Source organism: Anolis carolinensis, chromosome 3 (genome assembly GCF_035594765.1).
Source record: "Anolis carolinensis isolate JA03-04 chromosome 3, rAnoCar3.1.pri, whole genome shotgun sequence".
Taxonomy (NCBI): Eukaryota; Metazoa; Chordata; class Lepidosauria; order Squamata; family Dactyloidae; genus Anolis; species Anolis carolinensis.
Window position 1 is genome coordinate 170,255,826 of NC_085843.1, and position 24,829 is coordinate 170,280,654.

The 24,829-nt window shown below is 38.6% G+C and overlaps 1 protein-coding gene across 6 annotated transcripts in view; it reads right to left on the bottom strand.

Moving 5' to 3' along the window:
- The window catches only part of grid1 (glutamate ionotropic receptor delta type subunit 1), a 1,053,635-nt gene that overhangs the window by 577,959 nt on the left and 450,847 nt on the right, over positions 1–24,829 (bottom strand). For all 6 annotated transcript variants that reach the window (XM_062977386.1, XM_062977385.1, XM_062977387.1 and 3 more), the window contains exon 3: positions 9,662–9,946. In XM_062977386.1, coding sequence (XP_062833456.1) covers positions 9,662–9,946 — 285 coding nt within the window. The remainder of the gene's footprint in view (positions 1–9,661; positions 9,947–24,829) is intronic.

The following is a 24,829-nucleotide window of genomic DNA, read 5'->3' on the forward strand; positions in this document are numbered from 1 at the left end:
TTTGTGCCTTTGAAATTCCCCACCAAAGCCTTCAGCCCCCCCCCCCCACACACACACTTTTTTATTTGTTAAAATTAAATTCTAACAATTTTTGCCTGAAAAGATACAGAAAATTTCGCAAATGCATATTCTTCCAATAACATTTAACATCAAATGTTATTTTTATAACTTTATTCTTCAGCTAAACCTTGAATGGCGAATATTAATAAAAAAAATCAAAGAAGGATGTTAACAATGATCAAAATCTGAACCTTCTTTCTCAGATATTATCCAGACTGCATTGCCAATTAATGTTTGATATCACCTCTCCAGAACTTGCTTCATAACCCATGTGCATGCACATACACACATGCGGACGCATGCTCTTAGTTTCAAACTCTTAATTGTGTATCATTAAACAGTTTCGGCTGCCCTTGGCCAGACTTTTCCTTTTAAAAAAAATCCCTCATGGCAGTTCAAAAGAGGTGAGCCAGAGATTTTTCAGAAGCCATCCCGTCAGCACCATTAGGGAAAGTACGCCACAGTCCTTCGTCACTGTATATCATTAAGCATTTTCAGTTGCTCTTCATTGACTTTTCAGACAAATCCTAGGCAATGAGCTTGGGAACAGAAGTGTATTGTTCAGAAGAACAAAGGCTTCAGAGGAATGGTCTCATAGAAGAATGAGAAACTCAAGTTATAGTTCCAGTCTCATCATAGTTATATCCAGCAAGTGGCTTTCCACTTGATTAGGGATGTAATTTTGTACTATGCAGCATGTAACAAAGAAGAAGAGATTGAGAGAGAAAGAGAGAGAGTGAAAGACAGAGAGAGAAAAATAGTCTCCAGCTATTTCTTTCTGCTTAGCAAGATAAATAAGCCTTCTCCTTGGAGAAAAGTGTTCATTACAGTAAGCCATTTATCAAAGAACAGGGATAGAAATCTTCACTTATTTCATACTTTCAAGGGAGAACAAAAAAATTATCCCTGCTCACTAGGTAAGATTATCAGAGTTTGTGCACATTAGTCAAGATCTTTGAAATTTTTATTTTGGTACTTTTATGTGGAAACTTCATTAAAAAATTGAAAAAAATATGAAAGTTTGCACATAATAATTTTTGCATGCATATACAAATTGTGCAAAATACAGTATTTTTTCTATTGCTCTTGAAGGGGTAAAGTGCTGGTCTTTATTCTCTCATGCAAGAGCAAACACTCTTGCAGTAGTTGACTTTTGATTTAATAGAGTGTCTCAAAGTGTCTTCACTATGGAATAGCCACTTAAAATGTGTTTCTGTGCTGACAACACTGAGGAAGAATTGCATCCCAATTCTCTTTAGTGTCAGTTGGAAAACTGAAGATATGTACTGCCTTGGCAAGCTGGCTGAAGCCCTATGCTGTGTTTGTGGCTTTATAACTTATTTGCTGTGCTTTGGATGCTTTGCTAGTACAATATGTTAGGGATATGAGAATATGGAATGAAAAAGGGATTGGTATAGCTTGGAAGAATCATGTTCACTAATGCTTTAGCTGGCAAAAGCTATAATTCTGAAATGATAGTATCTACAAAGATAGGGCCTTAGAACCTTTCATCTAAATGCATAAATAAAGCTGTTTGGAGGAATATACCCAAAAATGTAGAGTGTGACTCTGAGAACATACAGGATGAATCAGCCTTTGTGGTTCGAATGTATGAAGCAATACCAACGGATGGGACAGAGGATTAAGCAGCAATACAATTACTGTAGCTAATCAGGTCTGAATTCAATTCAGTGCCAAACAAGAGGACAACTGGCAATTCCATGTAATGGATCCACACTGAACTTCCAAAACAATACATAAATGGGTCATAAAAATACAGTAGAGTCTCACTTATCCAACATAAACGGGCCGGTAGAATGTTGGATAAGCGAATATGTCGGATAATAAGGAGGGATTAAGGAAAAGCCTATTAAACATCAAATTAGGTTATGATTTTACAAATTAAGCACCAAAACATCATGTTATACAACAAATTTGACAGAAAAAGTAGTTCAATACACACTAATGTTATGTAGTAATTACTGTATTTATGAATTTAGCACCAAAATATCATGATGTATTGAAAACATTGACTACAAAAACGCGTTGGATAATCCAGAATGTTGGATAAGCGAGTGTTGGATAAGTGAGACTCTACTGTAAATGAATATATGAGACATCCTGATAATAAGTATACTCACAGAAAACTATTCATACGTAGTAGAAATTCTGACAATTCCCCTGCCTATTCAAATACAAGATGAAAAAACTGTGATGTGATATTGTAAACATGAGGGAAAGAGTATTGTCTTGGGCATATAATTTTTGTAGCACACTCGGCCTTTTTATTTATTACAGACTCCTTCATACCTTTCCTAAGCTAAGGCATAAAATTAGAATGAATGAATTATGATGGCTTTAGCTCGGCCCAGATTAAGGTTTACGTGCAAGGTTTATGTGGACGAATGGATTAAGTATTTTTATTGTACTGTTTTAAATGTATTTATTGGATTATTCTAAATTGATTGTTTTAATTGCTATGCTTTATTTTTGTACTGTATACCGGCATTGAATTTGCCAGATTGTGAGCCGCCCTGAGTCCCTTCGGGTGAGAAGGGCGGCATAGAAATGATGGAAATAAATAAGAAATAAATAAATAAGAGCAGGGAATTTTAATGTGAGTATATGCAAAGATACAATATACAATATTCTCAGTCTGCAATGAAGAGAGCAGTAGCTCCTCGTTTTTGCATTGCTATTCTGATAAATCTCCGTATTTATTCAGCACTACTTAAAATATTTCACATGCAATCTATGCAGACAAGACATATACTCACATTTAATAATAGGATAATTTAGAGTTATGAAAAGAAGCAGCAATGGTTTTTGCACTCCTCTTCACTTTCCATTTTCACTTTATCAGATTTCTAGAGTATTATTATATATAAACAAAGATCAGTGGTTTAAACTATACTCCAAAAACCAAAACTATTCAGTGTTGAAGTTGGTATATTTAGTAATTCTCCTTTGTTTATGTTAAACAACCTTTTGTGCCTTGTACATAATAAGAAACCAGAAGTCTGCTGTAGTAAAATTAAATTCTGGTTTATTTCTCTTCACCAAGGAGAGAGGAACAACTCCATCTGAGGGAATTCTAGTACTGTAAAGTCATAGCATTGGAAGAGAAGATAAGTGGACATGTTTCTCCTCCTACATGCATTTTCAAATTATGCTTTACATGGCTTATGTACAAACTAATTAAAAACCACCAGTGATCAAGCTACAGAATGTCTGGGAAAATAATCTTCTCCTTAGGAAAAAAAAACCAATAGCTTTCTCACTGACATTTTGTACGTACCTAAACTTCCCTTAATTTACCAAAGAACTCATATTTCAACATTATTTGAAATTTTATATATTTTTTGATTTTGGAAAATGTAATCTAATTGAATCTGCAAAGAGTAAACATCTTGACTGTGCATTTGTCATCAATCCCGATTTCATGCTAACAACCCAAACCTGGACACTATGGTCCTAGATACAGATCAAAGCTAGACTGAAGCAAGCACAACATAATATTTGCCTGTTTCATATCTAAGATAGATTTATTTTATTTTATTTAAAAAAGTTGACTGCTCTTGACAAAGTTTACCATACACATCACTTTGAAAAATATTTAAAAGAAAACTCAGAGATAAAAAGATAAGGTGGATACTTATATTGTAGCTGTTTTTATGTTATGTGTGTCAGTTTTACTGGGCTAAGGAACAGAGGAACTACCCTGTTTCCCCTAAAATAAGACATCCCCAGAAAATAAGACCTGGTAGAGGTTTTGCTGAATTGCTAAATATAAGGCCTCCCTCGAAAGTAAGACTTAGCAAAGTTTTTGTTTGGAAGCATGCCCGCCAAACAGAACACTGGAACATGCACGATCGGTAAATGCACGTACATGGAGTGTTGTACATGGAAATACTGGTAGTAACAAGAAATTCTTGATAGGATTCACAGTTTGTCTGGTTATGCTGGTTTGTAATGACAAATACTGGACAGTATATAATAAATGTTTTTTGTTCAACAATAAATGTGAATTCTTCTTCATGGAAAAATAAGACATCCCCTGAAAATAAGACCTAGCGCATCTTTGGGAGCAAAAATTAAGATAAGACACTGTCTTATTTTCGGGGAAACACGGTAGGTGCCCACTCAATTCTTTGCCTGTCTGGTTTTCCTCCTTCTCAAAATGCAGGCCGTGAGAAAAGCAGTGATCAATTCAGGTAGGATTAAAAAAGATGTGTCTGGTTACTCTCTTCCTTTGCCTGGGTAAAACAGAAACATGCAACATGCAGCAATATCCTCCTGATGCACACATCACATGTATCTCTCTTTCACTCAGATAGTACAGACAATCTCATCAGATAGATATATGGCAGTGGCAGATGATAGAGGAGCGTGGCTCCAGATCAGAGTCCAGTAGTGGCATTGGCTGGGCCGAGGTACCTCTCTGTGAAGAAGAGATCTATGGTCTTGTTATCAGGATGCATGAAATGATGCCCAACAGCTTCCCTAACCGAGCCTATGGAGGAAGCTACCACTTTTCAGCTTGCAGAGCAAGAACAAGCAGGTACATCTGGGCAGGCAGCGGAAAGGTTATGTGTTCTGGCTCTTTTAGACTTTGGAAGGGAAAAGGCTCAAGTTCACAGGTCCACCCAATTAGCTGAAAAATGAGCTATCAATAGGCAACACTTGAGAACCTAGCACAAAAGGTTATCAGGAGTTCCATCATGTTGCTGGTAGCAACATCAGTGTTTAGAGCTGTGGACTCAGGCTATTGGTGATCTTGCAATTCGTGAACTTTGGACTACCTCTTGGACTTTGGCAGTTGCATGTTGGATTGACTTTGAACTTTGTTATATGTGTAAATTGTCTAATGGGTATCAGAATGGACTATCAGCTCACCTTGTGTTATTTCCTTTAATTTGTGTCTTTTCAGCTGAATTCTTCAATTTTTAATTGGACTGCTTGCTGTTTTAACTAATTTCCTGCTTGGAATCTGGGTTTTGGCTGCATGACAGCAAGGGCAAAGGAGTTCTTTGAGATCACAATGGGTAGATGCTCTAGAACTGCTCAATCTCTCCCCACTCCTGAAGTTCTTGCTGCCCAAGGAGATATTCACTCCCCCTCCCCAGTTCTGAGGGTGGCTGCACCAATAACCCATATGAAAGGAGCAATCATACACATCTACTTAGACATTGACACGTTAGATGCAATAGGAGTTAGTGCCAGATAGGTGAGTATGGAATTTATAGCCTTTCAATCATATAATGCCCAGCCCACAAAATAACTGAAAACATTACTCTTGTTATTTTTCCTCCACCCACCACAGTTTTTTCCTCCTCCTCAAGTTCCCCTGGCCACTGCTTATCTAAGTGAATGTGGAAACTATTATTTGGCTTGTAATAACACAGAGATACAGGACGGGTGGCCCAAGAACAGTACATGTAAAAAAGGTCTTGGAGTCTTTGTGGACAACAAATTGAACATTAGCCAACAGTGTGATGCAGCAGCTAAAAAAGGCCAATGAGATTTTGGGCTACATCAACAGGAGTATAGTGTCTAGATTATGGGAAGTAATGGTGCTCCTCTATTCTGCTTTGATCTCACCTGGAATACTGTGTCCAATTCTGGGCATATCAATTTAAGAGAAATATTGACAAGCTGGAATGTGTCCAGAGGAGGATGTCTGAAATTATCCAGAAGACCATGCCCTATGGGAATATTTAGCCTGCAGAAGAAAAGGCTGAGAGGAGATATGATTGTCATGTTTAAATACTTGAATGGACATCATAAGGTAGACAAGGCTGGCTTGTTTTCTGTTGCCCTGGAGACTAGAACTCGGAACAATGGGTTCAAATTACAGAAAAGGATATTCCAACTGAACATGTAGGAATAATTTCCTGACTGTGAGAACTGTTCAACAGTGGAAGTCTCTTCCTCAGAGTGTAGTGGAAGCTCCTTTCTTGGAGGCTTTTAAACAGAGATTGGAAAGCCATCTGTTGGAGGTGCTTTAATTGTGCTTTTCCTGCATGGCAGGGGGTTGGACTAGATGGCACATGCAGTCTCTTCCAACTATGATTCTATTATTCTAATGGAAATTTACTGGATAAATTCAGAGTTCAGTAGCTTTACATAATTTTGGGAGATTTTCAAAGATTTCTATAACATTCAGTGGTTGGACTAAGAATTCAGCTATGATATATTGCATGAAATTTAGCAATGATTGGTGTCGTCATCTTATGATCATTTTTCTAGTAAACTGACACATTCTTTATGGAAAGAGGGCTGTCAAAAGACAGAAAAGATAAACTTCTGAAATTCATCAAGACAAACTCATGAAGAAACTACTGGTCTCAGGGTAGCCTAAACCAATATGTATTCCTTGCTGCAAAACATACTGAGAGGAAAGAGCATGGAAGAGCATGGAAGTTGAACCTCATTGCATTCAGAAAAGGCTACAAAGGGACAGATGTTCATTTGCTGGGGTGGTGCTCTGATGTGGTACTCCATGTTCATGTCCCAAGTATTCCTAGCAACTGATTTAGAACTTCGTCACATGGAGGTCTTTAAGCTGAGGGACAGTAGGGGAATCACAGGGTTGTTGTATGTCTTTCGGGCTGTGTGGCCATGTTCCAGAAGTATTCTCTCCTGACATTTCGCCCACATCTATGGCAGGCATCCTCAGAGGTTGTGAGGTATGGGAATCCATTGGGCAGTCAGCTGAATCTGTGGGGCAGTGGGAGAAAACATCGGACAGCATCCCACATCACCCCTTTACCATCCCACGTGATTTACTGTCTGTCCCTAGCTTGATTCCACACTGTCGCCAGCTTGAGAACATGGGTTCTCAGGGCTTGCCTCTTAGCATGCTACCAAGTTGCAACATGCATGGAGCTGGGACACAGGCTCACTGGAGGTAGCCTTGGGTCACGTGATGGGTTCCGGTGGGCTCCATCCTGGCTGCATCTTAGCAGCATCCTAGGATGGGCAAAAAGCCCCATGTGATGAGATCCTTAGGGCAGGACCATGATCTGGTAAGTATCAGGAAGATGAAATTCTCCCATCAGTTGGGTCACATTAAGGCAGCCAGTGGATTTGGCTGTTGGTTCTGGAGGATAGAAATCTAAGAATTACTTTGCTGAATAGTAAAGATTGGAGGGGAGAAGGTTAAGTATGGGATCTCACATACTTAAATGCAAGATCCCATACTTAACCTTCACCCCTCAGATCTTTACTAGAAAGATTAAATATGGGATCTCACAACCTTGTAATCTTATCCCAGCTTTATGCAGCAGGTTCCATGTCTGACTAAGGGGAACATCACTGCCTTAGTATTCCTGAAGCCCTTCGTTTTCTGCAAGTCACTTTTCAGCTTCACTGGATCTTGGGGAAATATTTTTCTGGGTCACAATCATTGCCTCAGCCTGCCTGTTTCACCAAAAGATCAGGTGGAAGAAAACTACACCTTTTTGAGCCTTGTTTGGTGGAGTCAAGCTGATTTATTTTTAAGTAAACACACACAGAGCTGTGCTTCTGGATGAACCAAAAGCAAAACAATAAGATTTCATTATTTCTGCAAAGCTTAGTAATGCCAAGCTTGTAGATTGTACAATCGTGCCCATTCTTGATTTGAGGCACTGACCTTCCAATTTCCCTTTATTTTAAATTGGCACAGGTACATAGTATTTGTAAAACTAGCCTATATTCACAAACATTTAATTTAAACCTTACATTTACTAACAATAGTTCCCTTTCAGATTAAAAGGCTCCTCTACACACATAATTATATGCAAGTGGTTTTTTCTATATTGTAGAACAAAAGAGTAATGCTGGCAAAATTAAACACTCCGTAATCTGTGTTTACTACCCATAAAACATATTTCTCCCTCCAATTTCTCCCTTCATCTGCTTGTTCAATAGTCTCTTTTTATAGTGAAACAAAAAATATCAAACATGAAGTCATTCAAAACTCCAAGGTGCACTTGTACACATTTAAAAACTGAACATGCAGTTTCTCGTATTGTCATCCAAGGACACTATATCACACAAGCACACACAAAAAAGTTTAAGCCCAACTACAGTAATAGTCCCATAACCGTGGAACCCATATACAATGTTTCCTTCACCTGAACCTGGAAAAGGGAAGATGACCTCTCTAGGAATTTACTGTTTCTAGAAGTTATCACAAATTGCCTTGGAAGACCAAGCAAATTCCTAGAGGATACCTCTCAAAGGATTTCTAGGGCCCCATCTACATTGATTTCATGTAGTTTCAAACTTGTATTGAAGAAAATGGTTTCACTGTGTAAATGATTACACAGAAAATCCTGGAACTAGTTAGAAGCCCAGATGGTGGTTATACAAACCACAGAGCTTTGATGCGCATTAAGGTCTTTCTTTCCCACACTTTTGCAGGAATTTGTTCTCTGGCCACAGCAGTTTGGAGCTATCTTTGAACAGCATTAAATGGTTGGTGTAGTTGGGCCTATGGCATCACAGAAACTTCAAACTACAATAAATAGTCAGTGTATATGGGGCCTAGGTCTTCCACAGTGACTCTATAGCATTCTGAGACCAGAAATAAGTCATACAACACCCTCCAGTCATATCAGGGATTTCAGGTGACTGCAGTCTAGTGGGGAACATATACCTGCAGATACTGAGGCCTTTATGAAAGTCTGTTTTTCCACAACCAATAGTAGTTACAATTAATAGGGACTCTCAAACATAATGGAAAATAATGGGATCTCTAGTAGTTTGTGGTATAGTGGTTTGAATGTTGGATTAAGCATCTGGGACACCACTTAACCATTTAAACCCAATGGGCAAGATAAATCCTCTAAATGATAAAAACAGTGTTAAAGCTCTTTATACCTACTCCTTTGGGACTCTAACATAATTAGATTCTTCTATTAATTCATTTTTAAATGTGGTAGCAAATAATTCCATGAATAGAGTTTTGTCCAGTTTGGTCCTCAAGGTCTGTGGTTTTTCCTATTTGAATTCTTCAACATATTACTGAACAAAATATTTTTAAGTTTCCTGCCAAAACAGTATTCTTCATGTGGACTAAAATCATGACACTGAAGAAATGCTATTTCAATCATGTCAGATCTATGTTGCTGTGGTGTTTCTTATCGGGAAGGGGAAAGCAGGGTGAAAAGGTATAAAGAAATAAATGACAATAATTTTTTAAGTTAGGAATGCAGATATTTGAAAAGATGCACATCACAGAGGACCAGTTTGACGCTGTTGTTGTGTACTGCTTTACATACAGTATATGAACCCTGCCAATCAGTGTCAACAGTTTATTAATATTTGACTGAAAAATTGTGAGATGAATCAAACTTTAGCTGTCTTGATAAGGTGTTGCTAAGCAACTTGCAGTCTGTCTGAAAATTAGTTTTCACAGCAACCTCTCACTCAATCGAGAAACAAAAAAAGTGTGTCCATTCCAAATGTTTTCCCTGTCGGTTAAACAAAAACCTCAAAGTACTATACCAAAACATGTCTTTGGTCTACCTTCCTATGCAGAAAACAATGAATACAGAATGTTCAAAGAAATGAAGACTCAGGAGACATTTCTGAAATGATTCATGCCACTTACCGTAATCGCTGTCATAGAATACTATAAATTTTTGCCAGCGCAGTTCAGTTACTAGCTTCAGCATCACATCATTGAGGCGAACAGGTGGTCTGGCTGCTAATGTGTATTCCTCTTCCTCCAGGCTAGGGTTTAAGTGGCAAGCTGTCCGTGGAGAACCGCCCGTGTTGCGCTGTACAAAGAGGTGGGGGATGTGCATGGCATCTGTCAAGGATTGCAGGGCGTTGGCAGAGGCACAACCAGTGGAGGTCACTAAGGCTAATATCCCCAGGGTCATCAGATCACAGGCTGAGGAGAGAAAAAACAAAACAAAACAACTTGATGAAAATCTAGAAAGGTGTGTCCAAGACCAATCTGTTGACAAAGAGTACATACTGAGGCATACTTGGGGCACATACCATTTTATCATGAATCAAAATGTGCAAAAATGAGTATTTACCAACATTCATGATTGGCTTTTGGTTCCTCATAGAAACTGGCTGCAGATGGCTGGATTGCCATAACTCGGGGGGGGGGGGGTATTTCTCCCGCATTAAGTAGCTTTCCCTGGGTTAATGCAGATCAGCTCATGGGCATTTTGTGGCCCCCTCGGGGGTTGATCCATCTCGACACTGACCTAAATGGTCAGCGTAGATGGACCTAAGACTTTGGAGATTTGGATTCAAATGCACTGTGTGACTTTCCATCACAGTCTCTCAGCCTCAAAAGCAGACAAAAATAAATACTCGCTGAACAAATTTCACTCCCAAAAATTTCACTTTAAGGTAACCATGTTTTAAAGGCACACAACAGCAACCATTCAACCTGCTCCAGAAAGCCCTTCTGAGAATATCAGAAGGACACATATGTATAAGACTATCTGCGTGTTTGGGGAAGAAGAAGAATACAAGAAATATTATCTATGGTATCAAAGGCTTGGAGAATGTACATATATCACCACTGTCTCTATCCAAAAAAGCTTTCAAGTTAAACAATCTCATTATAAACGATTAGGCATTCATTTTAATCTTTTGTGACTCACTTTCAAGTAGACTGGTGGAATATAAACACAGATATTGACTCTGGTTGTAGATGGAAATTTGGAAGTTGAATTATGTAATTTGGTATTTTAATTTCATTAAATTACTAAATAATATGTTGTTCTAAGGTAAAAATGACCCAACTTAGTGGATGGAGTCGTCCCCAACACTAGTTACCATGTATTTACATTGTTCTAGATTATGCTTTGAATGTGATTTCCTGCTTCTTGGCAGGGGATTGGACTGGATGGCCCATGAGGTCTCTTCCAACTCTACTATTCTATGATTCTATGATTCTACAGATTCTGCGAAACTGCAAAAAATGTGGCTACCCAAAGAGGCACGCTCCTAATTACTGGATGAATAAAGGTGGGCTCCTTTCATTGGATCCCTAGGCGTAAACACTATAAAAATCTTGTCTAATCTTGGAGTCTATGAAGGGACAGGCCTGGTTAGTACTTGGCTGGGAGACCATCAAAGAATGCCAGATGCTGTAGACTGGCAAAACCTCCTCCTAGTATTCCTGACCTAAGAAAGCCCTATGAAGCCCATTGGTGTCACCAGAATGAGCCCTATGAAGCTCATTGGTGTCACCAAAATGATAGGCAGCTTGAGAACACATACACAAAGCTGGATCCGATTCTGGGTGAAACTTGGGTATAAACCCAATCAAGCAACCTATCGGTCATCTTAAAATTAACTTAAATCACCCATAACAAATTCTGCTAAGCTCCAGAAATGTCTGGAGTAAATCATATCTCCTTCATGTACTGATGCTGCCACTGTACAGAGACAGATTGAAAGATGTGGTGGAGAGCCCTATGGCCTTCCACAGAGCAGCTTAGCTTTAGTTGTCCTCAAACATTTGGGTCCTGGCTAGTTCAAGGAGAGGCAGTACTATGGGTCTAAGCGGGACCCAAAGCAATACTCTACCAACTGAGATGTTTGTCTCATTGAACCTTTACTGATGAGACATCCTTACTTGGCTGGCTGGCACATAGTATTTTTAGGGACTTCTTTAAAAGGCAGTACATTTTTCTTTACCTTGCTATAATTCCTCCAAAACAGCTTATTGAGTGCATCTCTATAAAAAAAAAGTTATGAAAGCCTGTTTTAAAAGCAAAGTGAAGAAATGAATGTAGAACATTTATTAACACCATCATATATGTCTTTTTAAAATCTGGAAGAGCAGATGTACTTTCAAAGGCCTATGAATTTCAGGCCACCTGCTACTCGAGACTGACTGTTGAGCAAATTCTAAATGTTTTTTTGTAGCTTGTTAAACTGAATCAGCCATTACTTGCTTCAAACAAAGGCAGCACAACTGTGGCATGTGTGTGTTCTTTTCTTTTTTCTTTACAAAAAAGTGCACAAAGAATTCAGTATTGTCAATTCCAATCGCTTTTCTTTTTTAAGTTATAAGAAACAGTTTACAAAGGCAATGCAAAGACAGCATACATCGACAGAATATTTCAATATAGCCCCAGCAAAACCAACAGTTACCTGCCCTGTGTCTATATGGGCCAAATAAAATAGACCAGATGACATATGGCCAGCACTGCACTGTGACATCATCAGAAGCGACATTAGGAGCTGCTTCTGGTTGATGAAACAGCAGTGGTAGTAGCCCCAAGGAGGAGAGGGCCCCAGTGCCAATGTGCTGTAGGTCAGGACAGCCATATAGACTACTCAACAGCACTAAGAGACTTCCTTGCAAGAACGTATGTTATCCCTGTGATGTATTCATGGCACGTCCAGATTAGATTATTCCAGAATATTTCATCTGATATAGACACAACCCTAGATAGCTAGAAAAATATCTACGTCACTCAGAATCTCCAGGAGTGAAACCATGTTACTCTGCTATAGAAACAAAACAAAAAGAAAAGAAAATATAATAACTTCTCTTACCTTAAAGACTAAAACAATTAGTTGTTATTATAGTACTATTCACTCTTTATACTTTTTTTTGGCATTTTAATTGTTCTTGACTCCACTAATTTCAATCCTCTATCTTCAATAGTAGACTACCTCCCCTCAAACGTGATTTATTTTTTCTCAGCTCTACTGCCTTCCCAAGTATGAAGGAACAAGGGAAAGTGATAAGATTAAAATTCCCAATCTCAGAGATTCCCTGCCTAGGAAAGCTAGGACGCCTTCCTCCTTGCTCTTCTGCCAGTATTTGTTTTCCTGACGGGCTTTAAGAATTTGATGAGGTTCATAGTATGCCATTTCATTGTTTTTAATCTTCGTTCTTTCAACCTATTTTAAATTGTTTTAGTATTACAGTATACATTACATCCATACATTGGAATGCATTTTAAAATAATGATCTTTTTAAAAATTTATGATTTGTATACATTTTAACCATTATTTGTTTAATCATTATACATTACCTTGATTCCCACTCCCTACATTATCCTGGGTAAAATAACAGTTCCACATGACCTCATCATAAAGGCCCATGGATTCACCCCACATTGTGGCAAATCCATGGGCTTCTAGCAGGGGGCAGGGAGACCCCTTCACTCCACGCCCCGCATTACGCAAATTGGAAGAGTTGCCGCCCATTGCTAGTAAGGCAACACAGGAAGTATGTGCCGCTTCCCCTTCTCTTTTGACATGGGACCTGGCTGGAAGTGCCTGTGAGTCACCTAATGGACTACATGCTGAAAGTGAAGGGGAAGCAGTGTATGACGGGCAAATTGGCTTGTCTGATGAGGTGGACAGAGTGAATTCTCTATGGCATACCTAGAATTTGTTGTCCATAGCCCCTCGAAATGGGCACTCCATGGATTATGGAGGGAGGGAGAATCAGAGAAAGATCTCACTATGCGCCACAGCTGGACATTGTGCACCTAAATTGCCAGGGTCCTTCAAAGGTTTTGATGGATGATGCCATTGTTCTGCTATTGTCCAGTGCCAGTTTCCCATTCTCTCAACCAGCCATGTAATGGTGGTTCCAAAGAACTTATTGGGGCAAAATTAAATGTGTTGTCGAAGGCTTTCATGGCTGGGATCACAGGGTTTTTGTATGTTTTCCAGGCTGTATGGCCATGTTCATAGATGTGGGTGACGTTTCACCCACATCTATGGCAGGCATCCTCAGAGATTGTGAGGTATGGAGAAACTAAGCAAGAAAGGTTTATATTTATCTGTGGAAAGTCCAGGGTGAGAGAAGAACTCAGTTCACACTGGCCTCCAACTGACAAAGAGTTCTTCTCTCACCTTGGACTTCCCACAGATATATATAAACCTTCCTTGCTTAGTTTCTCCATACCTCACAACCTCTGAGAATGCCTGCCATAGATGTGGGCGAAACGTCAGGAGAGAATACTTCTAGAACATGGCCACACAGCCCGGAAAACATACAACCCAAAACTATAAATCTTTGTAGAGTGTGGAAGAAAATATCAACTTATACAACAGTAAAAAGATATACACAGGAGTAAGGTGGGCTTACATTTGTCTGAATCACTGATAGGATGACAGCCACTGTGGTTCCACCTATGGCAGCAATGAGCCCCAAACAGGTTCTGTACAATACATGTACAATCCAAGTCATTTTCCGTGTGTGCAACCCACCTACACAATTTCCCTATACATTCATTCATTTCTGCTTCTTTTTATCCCTCGATTGGGATACAAAGTGGCTAACAACTTAAAATGTCACAGTTAAAACATATAAAAAGGAAAATGAGAATGAAACAAAATCAATAATTGAAACAATTTGGTTAAAATGCAATTATAAATTAAAAATGTAAAGCTGTCAAAAACAATTCAGCAGTCCTTAGACCATTACATTTTTTTACATCTCTCTCCAAAACACACACACACACACACACACACACACACACACACACACACATGACAGCCTAGGAGTGTTTTTCTTAATGGAAGTGGGTTTATAGTCACCCCAAACAATTATAACTAAAAGATATGTACAAAATGGTAGACTTACTTTAAAGGGATCGTAATAATGTATACTTTAGTACTACATCTCTCTTCAGATGTTCAACATATTTCTATACTTAACTGAGTATGTACCATTGCTGTTAATAATATGCTACTGCCAAATAAATAGAGTATAATCTCCCATAAAGTCAGTTTGTGTAGCAAAATGCATGTCCAGTATGCAAATTCCTATTTAGAACATATGAGTGATTCCTGGTACAGAAGAAATAACTATGTTTGTTTTACTGGAGCAAAGCAGCCATGATACAGATCACAACCATTGAGAAAATGGTAAAAGGGGTCCACATAGGCTTGACACACCATAAGACATGTGAAAATATGCCCTGCTGTCTAGTGTTATACTAAAGCATCGATTCAGTAAGAATTAAACTGCTCAATTCAATGAGTTTTTAAATTCTTCTTCTGTTTCAAAAATAATTCACCAAATGGCCAAGGCTGTCTAAAGTGAAATGTTTAGGACCATCTAATGTGAACCATTGCGCTTTTTTCCTTTTCCTTTTTCTCACATTTCCTTCAAACATACTTGCTTTGAATTGAAGATGTCAAAACAGATTGTCTGGGTGACAATTCCAATATCCCTTATTTCTGGCTGCTTGACAAAGAGATGCCTTTGATCATAATTCATGAACAAGAACTTTACATGTCCAAAAGAACCAGAAGAAAACTATCCCTACCCTCTAAACAATTTAAGCCAGTGTCATATCCCACTAAGATGAAACATAAGTGAGGAGACCAATATTAATAACATACAGTAAACAATATCTATGTTTCACAAAACAAGAAAAAATATTCCAATGTATGATTTTTTTACAAGCAAATAACTCCAGAAAACATTGCTTTTAAGCCAGCAGCAGTGACAGAAAATGAAGGCTTATTTCTTTTTTATATGAATTGGTCAAAACATGTTAACACTAAGCAACAGAGTAAAAGGTGAAGTGCTTTAAAAAATTACCTTGATAGCCTTTCCCATAAATGCATGCCAGCTACATTATCTAAATTCATTTCCCTTTAATTATAATTTTTCCTCCTGCTTCCATCCCAAGGAGGTGACCTGATTTCACAAAAAAAAAAATGCATTGTGAAATGGGAGGCCCAGGTTTGGAAACAGATTTGATTTTCCAGGCTTTCTGCCAGAGAAAACATAGCATGTCACCCAGGTAATTTATTTGATCTCAGTTGGAGGCTAAATAAAAGGGTGGAAATGTGAGGTCAAGACCAAAAAGAAAAGGAAAGAAATCACCAGAAGGGATCACCTGGTGCCAGTGTCATCTTGGGCTAAGAACAATGTGAGAGGCTGAAGGGAACTACATAAATTTACTGCAGAACCATGTGTACATCAATGGAATTATTCTTGAAGGAATGGGTCCCAGACAAAGCAAACTATAAACTGCCTCAAATTCAGTGTATATCAGGGTTTGTCCATTTGTTTTACTAGTGCCAATTGAATTTCTCTCCCAAACTAAGTTCAACATGTATTCTGGATGAATAAAGAATAATTCTGAAAGCCCAATGAAGCCTCCTCACACTATTTTTTCTTTGCCCAGAGCTTTTAAATTCCAGTTTATCTCAGATTTGTGGCCAGATTGTCTCTGCAAACCCCGCCATTTCAGTGGGGTGATGGTTAGATACCTTCCCTGGTTGATCAAAGATTGATCTGGGGGTATCGCTGTCAGCCACCTGCATCCAGTTTTAGCAAAAATTAGAGAGGAATACAAACAAAGGCAGGTCTTTCTGGAAAGTCTTTTTTCTAAAATGGGGGGAGGGCAAGGTGGCAGTGCAATCCAGCTCTCTCATTCACAGAGCCCAAAGAACTAGATGGCTGTGGGGATTGACCCTCGGGATCATGAAATGGGATTCTGAGGGTCAATCATCAAAGTACCCAGTTATTCCCAGGTATTTTTTTTTTTAACCCGGAGAAAACCTGGAAATCTAGGTTTACTCTGGGTTAAACTGGATTAGCTTGAGGCACTGTTTGGATGTTTTAGGCTACTCTGGTAAAAATTCCAGGTTTTGGGTCAGTATAGATGGGTCCTTGCTCCCCTAGAAGAAAACCATCAAAATTAAGTCACAACTGAAAAAGAAGGCACTTTACAATGAGCGTGATAAATACACACAAATGTCTATACTAGACAATGTCGAAGAGATAAACAAACACTATAAATAAAATAATAAGTACAGTCAATTTTCATTATTGTTGTTAACTCTCAGGTAATATTGTATGTATATAGTGCTCTGAATTACATTGTGGATTATAACAGTTGACTGTACTTATTATTTTCATTATTGTTGTTAACTCTCAGGTAATATTGTATGTATGTGGTGCCCTGAATTACATAGTGCAACTTATGTTTTGAAACTTTATAGTATTCGCTTATCCTTTTTAAATAGAAGGAAGATAGCTCTATACTCAGAGAGGCCTGACTATTTCTGTGGCCTTTGCAAGATGCTCTAATATACACATCTCTTTTTATGTTTTGAACCTTTATAGTGTTTGTTTATCTCTTCGACTTTACAATGAGCGCAATTTGATTTAAAATTGTACTGATTGTTATTTTATGAAAGTTATTTATAATATAGGATAGTATCTGAGATCTGTAAAAACCCTCAGCCTTCATTTCTAAGTATTTCAGGGATCCCTAATAGTATTCATACTTTATATTTTTTTCAATGTACATATGCTTTAGTAGCATGGGATTAAAAAAACACTGAATGCTAATGAAGTGTTTAAGTATGGTTCAAAAGTGTCAATATAAGGGCCTCAACACAATTGCTAGTGACACCGGAGTATAGATTTATTGAATTAATTACTGAATGATAAGTCTATATTTAACATTAAGTTTGTGGGTCTGCCCTAGCTGGAACTAGCAATTACAGGTAGGCCCTTAAGTCATTATTTAACCCATCTATTGTTAACCACATTGGGCTGCTCAAAAATATCCCAATATCTTGAATGTTCTTTATTTTCCTTCACTTATAATGTTTATATGAATTAGAGTATAACTAACCCAACTAGTGTTGTCGAAGGCTTTCATAGCCGGGATCACAGGGTTGTTGTATGTTTTCCGGGCTGTATGGCCATGTTGTAGAAGTATTCTCTCCTGACGTTTTGCCCACATCTATGGCAGGCATCCTCAGAGGTTGTAAGGTTGTGAGGCTGTGAGGATGGCAGGCATCCTCACAACCTCTGAGAATGCCTGCCATAGATGTAGGTGAAACATCAGGAGAGAATATTTCTAGAACATGGCCATACAATCCGGAAAACATACAACAACCCAACTAGTCTTCCAATGTAACCATTAAATGTGAAAGAAATCACAGCGATGGTGAGCTTGAAACAGTGCAAAAACAACAAAATAACATTAGTAGGATAATGCAGAAATCAAGCTCTCTATATGTCATTGTACTTGAGGAACTGTATCTCCTTCTACCAACCTATTTGAGCCCTGAGATCCACAGGAGAGGCCCTTCTCTTGGTCCCACCACCATCGCAGGCACATTTGGTGGGAACAAGAGAAAGGGCCTTTTCGGTGGTGGCTCTGGAACTTCCTCCCTAATGAGGTACAATCAGCCCCCTCCTTACTGGCCTTTCATTCGCAAATTAAAACCTTTCTGTGGAGCCAGGCCTTCCCAGACAAATGAAAATAGGCACTGCTAGTCTGATAAATTTTTTTTATAATACTTGACAAATAACTTCAGTGGCCGGAGGTTATGGATATCTTTAATATGGTGCTTGTTGTAAGTTTTAAAATTGTTATATTTGATATCTTAATTGGGTTTTAATCAGGATATGATGTTTTAATTGATTATGTATTGCTGTTCAATGTTTTTGTATGAATTTTATATGTTGTACGCCACTTTGAATCCCACCCATGGGAGAAAAGCAGGATAGAAATGAAATTATGACATTATTATTATTATTATTATTATTATTATTATTATTATTATTAATAATAATAATAATAATAAGTGCACCCAAACCATTTAAATATGGTGAAACAAACTCTAAAGAAGTCTATACTGGCTCGGCACCCGTCGACAAGTGGGTACAGGAACCAGGATCCATTGCTGAGCAACCAGGGCATGGGCGGCAGAAATTCTCAATGCCACAGAACCTAACTGTCTGCAAAGTCTCTGGCACAAGCCAGTCAAGGTGGTCCCAGTGGTGATCGGCACACTGGGTACAGTGCCAAAAGACCTTGGCCTGCACTTAAACACAATTGGCTCTGACAAAATTACCATCTGCCAGCTGCAGAAGGCCACCTTACTGGGATCTGCATGCATTATTTGCCGATACATCACACAGTCCTAGACACTTGGGAAGTGTCCGATGTGTGATCCAATACAACAGCCAACAGAGTGTCTCAGCCAGCATTTGGAGACAATAAACATTGACAAAATTACGATCTGCCAACTGCAAGAGGCCACCCTACTGGGATGTGTGCGCATCATCTGAAAATACATCACACAGTCCTAAACACTTGGGAAGTGTTCGACTCATGATTTTGTGATATGAAATCCAGCATATACATCTCGTTTGCTGTGTCATACTATGTTGTTGTGTCAATAATAATAATAATTACTGCAATTCCCAGCATTCTTCACAATTAGCTATCTATATAGGCCTACTAGGTGTTACAGTTTAACAATATCTGGAGTACTACATACTTTCCAATTCTTGTACAGGCTAAAGTGGCACAACTTTCTTCTATTACAAACAAACCCACTGTTATAAAAGAGTTAACACTGTCCAGGATGCCCTATTCATGTCAGTGGATTTTCTTTAAGTAGGATTAAAATTTATGTTTTTCTGTCCTCTTCCCTTTCCACCTCATATGCATTTTTAATAATCCTTTAATGGGAAATGGTACAGTATCATTTTATCTTACTCATGTGTTAAAATGTGCACATCTACATTGTATATTAACTTGTGTCTCTGCATGTGAGTGTGTATGTGCATAGGGTTTTCTTGGGCAAGAAGTACTCAAAAGTGCTTTTGCCAATGCTTTCTTATGAAATATACCCTATGGCACTCGATAACTCTTGGTAATCTCCTACTCAAGTCCTAGCAAGGGCTGACTGTACTCAGCTTCCAAGATAAATAAATAATAAATAGATAAATAGATAAATTTTTCTGGCAGTATTATTATCAAGATAATCTTTGGAAAGGGAAGCAACTTCTGCCCCTACAAATATGTCTAACTAAAGTTTGACTATACATCTGATAATTTGGCTGCAAAAGCATGAACTGAAGGATTACTAAACTTGCCGTTTATTGCTCATAAATAAGCTTGAAAGGGTAGCAACCAATACATTTGCATAACTGTGGACATCTTGCTTCAGTTTTGTTCCAGGCTGTTCATCATAAAGGTTATCTTCACAACCCAGAAAGGCTCTGGACATGTATTTGTATGTATCATTATGAATAAAATCTTAGATTCCAGAAAACCTATATGGTGAAAAAATATCTTGACAGTCTATGCCTCCTGAATAATATCAGCTAAGATAAATAGTTGGCTACAATTCAGTCTATAGTGGATCATGGTTGAGGCTGCAATTTTTATACATTAGCCTGGGTACAAAAACTACAGTGAACTGAGTAAGTAAGGTTTATAAATAATCTCCTCAACCCTAAAAAATTTACTTGGTTAAATCTTACTGAAATAAATAAATAAATATACTTTATTTATATCCCGCCCTATCTCCCCATGAGGGCTCAAGGGAAATGTGATTTGAACAACCTGTGGTTAAGTAAAATGTTGGATGGTGCTTTCCTCTAATTCTTTTAAGGTAATTATTAAAGTGAAAATTAACCCATTAATCTCATTAGACTGAAACAACCTATGTATACCATAAATATGTTTGGTTTGATCCTACTACTAATATTGCCAACAAACAACTAAGGCTGCCCTAAATGGATAAATCAATATTTTACTTGCATTCTTCTACGCTATGCTTGATTCTTTGGTCAGGTTAAAGCGTAGTTTTTAAAAAGCCACACAGCCCCTAAGCTTTTTCATGAAAATGATGCATGTATAACACACAATAAGTATCTTTTAAACTTCATTTTAAAAACACAAATCAAAGTCTGACAGCTACACAAACCCTGAAATGTTCATCCAAGGTCCTATTTAGATGGGTTTTCTAATCTGAATCCATTAAAATGATGGTGATTTCTTGAAGAGTCTTGATGAGCCAAGGGATCAAAATGTATCAAGTCAAAAGGCCAACCAGTGGTATGTTTAATTAAGGCTTAAGATCTTTCAAAAGACACATTCATAGCAATTCTCTCACTGTGCCTCCACTAATGACCTGGATTGTTAAAAAGAAGAAAAAGGAGATGTGTATGAGTTTGCTTAACAGAAGTGACAGAAAGAGAACAAGAGGATTGTACTGTATCTGAAAATATCAGCTACTCCAACCAAGTAAGTGAATATGAAGTATGACTGCATATTCATCTGAGATGAAAGGAAATGAAAAACAAAAGAAACTGGCTATGTACATACAGCTACTTAGCCCTCACTTGCTGTCAGGCATTTTTACATCTAATGGATATGATATACAATGCAAACTCTACATCAGAGAGGGAATATGTGTGTGGTCCTTCACATTTTCCTGAACTGCAATTCCCATAACATCCAAAGCTGCTGGGACCATAAATTTGACTTAATAAACCACTTTGGCACCGATTTCTGCACCACTTCCACCAAAAAAATCTGGGCTTTCTTGGGAGAGTGGCCACATGCCAGAGAACGAAGCCCCCCTCCCCCCCAAAAAAAAAGAATCCCAAAAACTTTAAAAGCATGTACCTGCCTGCGATTATGGTCCTCTTTGAACCCTCCTGGCATGAGAAAATGACATGCCAGAAGATTGGCATGGGGGAGAGACAAAGAGAGAGAGAGAGAGAGAGATTTCCCTCCATCTCCTGGTGTATCCTTTCCCTGTGCCAGGAGGGTCCGAGGAGGACCATAAAAGTAGCCAGGTATGTGGGGGTTTTTTTGGGGGGGGGTTTGCTTCTTTTGAGGTTGGGGGTAAGGAAGTAATGTCCTTTGTTTATTGATCCCAGGGATCATGTGATGTGGTCCCCAGACCCAATCTACACAGGGCCCAGACCTGGTAAGGCCCAGATCTTACCTTCTCTAAGATCTGGGTCTTACCAGGTGTTTAATTCAGAACAAAACAGGGAAACCCTGCTTTGTTCTGAATTAATTTGGTTTTACTGGAGGTATCATTTGGATGCTTCTGGGAAAACGAAGACAGGTCCAGGTTTTTGGGCCTGTCTGGATGGGCCCTCTGATTCATGAACAGAGGTAGATTTGAAGTGGTGGCATGAAATAAAAATTGACAGTAAAATATTCTGGAAGACTGGGAGAAGGGCAGTCATATCAACAAATACATAACGATGCTATAAGACCTGCCTCTAAAAGTAACCATGAGTTTTCAGTTTCAAAAAATATTCAGAGTATCAAATAGTACCATATTCATGCTTAGTATCAACCAAAGCCACTGAAACATCTGGCAATTGAGTACTTTGACTATGTCACATAATTCATCAACTCTAAGCTCAGTTATACTAATAACACACATTTTTGGTCAAGCTACATTATGCAAGAAAAAGAAATACTGAAGACCCAAAACAGATGTTTCTATCAGCTGCCTCGTGTACTTGTAAGGTATGAACTTTATTGCCCTCTGACACAAAAAAAATGCAATTCAATGTTATTTCCTTATTTTTTTTATTTTCAATGAACGTCACTCTTATTTTTCATTCTTCTGTTCCTTTTCTAAATGTTATACTGAAATCATGAAAATGTATGGAAAAAGATGACACTCAGATGTCAATAAAAACAATATTAATATTGCATGACTAGTAAACAGGATTTTATTTTTGTCCCACCTCGCTATTGCCCAGACCTTCTGGAGTTATTATATCACCATAAAGTCCCACACTAATAATGTATGACACCATCCAACTTCTGCAGTTGATCAACTCTGGAACAAATGCAAATTCATGGTCTGGGAGTAAATAAATGAAAAAGAGGAAGAGGGTAGACATCATCAATTGATCTTGTCCTGGTCCTGGAAGCTTCCCAAGGATGCCAGGTGCTAATATTAGCTCTGATGCCATTATTATTTTCCCCAGACAAATCTCACATAGCAGGAAAAAGGTTTTGTTTGTATCCTTCCAAATTCTGAAATGTTATCTGTCCCTTTTTTGTATCTGTCCATTGCTATAGATCACTCCTACTCACTCAATGTGAGTCTGAAGTGAAACTGTGAAGAAGAGAGGGGCTGCTGTTAGCTATGAACAAAAAGCTGTGAAACATCTCCTGACTCTTAAGAGAGCAATCAAGCAAATGGCCACGCTGATTTTCTCAACTCACAGAGTAGTTTGAAGCTACTTGCAAAGCAAAGCAGTCTCTAGGCAGGTCTGTGCAGAGAGATTCCTCTTAAAAAGAGAGTGGGATTGATTTTTCTTACTTGAAGGAAACAGTGGTTTAAATCCAGTTGAAAATGTCTCCCGATCTCCCATATAGGATGAACAAACACAATGTCAGTAATCTTAGAGCTGCTCCATGCAAGTTTGCTTGTCATTTAATGCCTGCAATACTGAAGTGAGAAGAAGGGGCCATTGCAGTTCTTAGTATTCAAGATCCAAGTTTTTTTTAATTTTTCATATCACCTCACACCATCCCAAAACTCTGTCCACACATTCAGCTGACAGTCATTATGTCCCACTTCACACCTGCCTGTTGGCAACAATTTGCATTTGTGAATGTGCTGTCATAAATCCAACTTTTACATCATCCAATGCCACTTCAAGTGAAAGGCTTTTTCAGCATTGTCAAGCCATATATTCAGCTGTTATTTGAGAATTATACTGTAGACAGACCCAGTGGCATTGTGTGCATTATAAATGGGGCAGTGGCATCCATGGATTATTTATGGATTTCCCATCAGTACATCACTGTCTATCTCATCAGATGGCTGGCAGCAGATAGAGGCGGTGGTCCACTTTGCCGTGAGGCATGGGAAAGCCGGCGGCCCATGCCTCGCATCTCCTCCCGTGGCTGAACCAGATGTCCAGAGTTCCCCAGAGAACATGCCCTTCAACTGAAAGGAGTTTTTGCATCACCAGAGATCAGAAAAACAAGGTCTTAGAAGGAGTAACCGCTTGGCATCTCAAGGGGATTGTGGATAAGAAGATTCCCTTGGGAACTTTCGGGGAGTTTGGTCTCCCATCGTTGGGATCTGATCTTTGTTCCATAAAAGTGCCTGGCACTGTAGACAATTTGCGGTGTCAACGTAGCGTTTTTCTGAGAGCACTTCACCGACTCAAGTTCCCTGATTTACCAAGCCAAGCCTCCTGTTTTTGGTGGTCAAGCCGAGCCGCGACTCCCGTTTTAAACCAGAGTAAATTCACTTCCTTGCCTTGTTCCTGAATCAAGTTTGATTTTCGCTTCGCCTTGTTCCTGCTTTGATATCCATGATCTCCTAGTGATTGGGGACCTTGTTATTCAGCCTTGCTTCCTTGTTGTTCCCCGCTCAAACTTCCCAACAGTTTGAGCGTGTTTCGGTTTTGGACTTTGGGCAATAATATTGGACATTTTTCTTCATTTTTTGGGCTTATTCATACCTCATCACAAAGGACTATTTCCCACTCATCCTTTCTGCTTATGCATTCCTGAATTTATATTTGCTTTAATAAAGATATATAATAGAGTATTGGTCTCTGTCTAGTTTCCAGTGTTCACGCTGCCTTGGGGTGCAACATCTGCACTTACTGAGCTGCATGACATTGTTCGATGGGAGTCGGCTGGTTCCTGCCAAATCTAGCCCCGTATAATGAGGTCATCTATTAATGTATTGTAGAAACTAACAACTCTTCCTTCCCTTCTCTGCCCACATGCATGAATATCCTCTTCAAGGCAGGTAGATTGCCTCTTTCCTTACTGTATTTTGGTTTAGATAGGTCATAAAGATTGTTCTGTTTTATTGGTCTTTTAATGCTGTTTAATGTTCTGTTGCCCTTTAATTTCAACTTTAATGTAACACTTAAATTTTATTGGGTTATTTTTTTCCTTTTTGTTCATACCTTTCTTAGTTTTATGTGAAGCTTCAATTTATTTTAAAAAAACAACACACCTAGACCTCATTGCAGGCACTTGGTATACAAAGA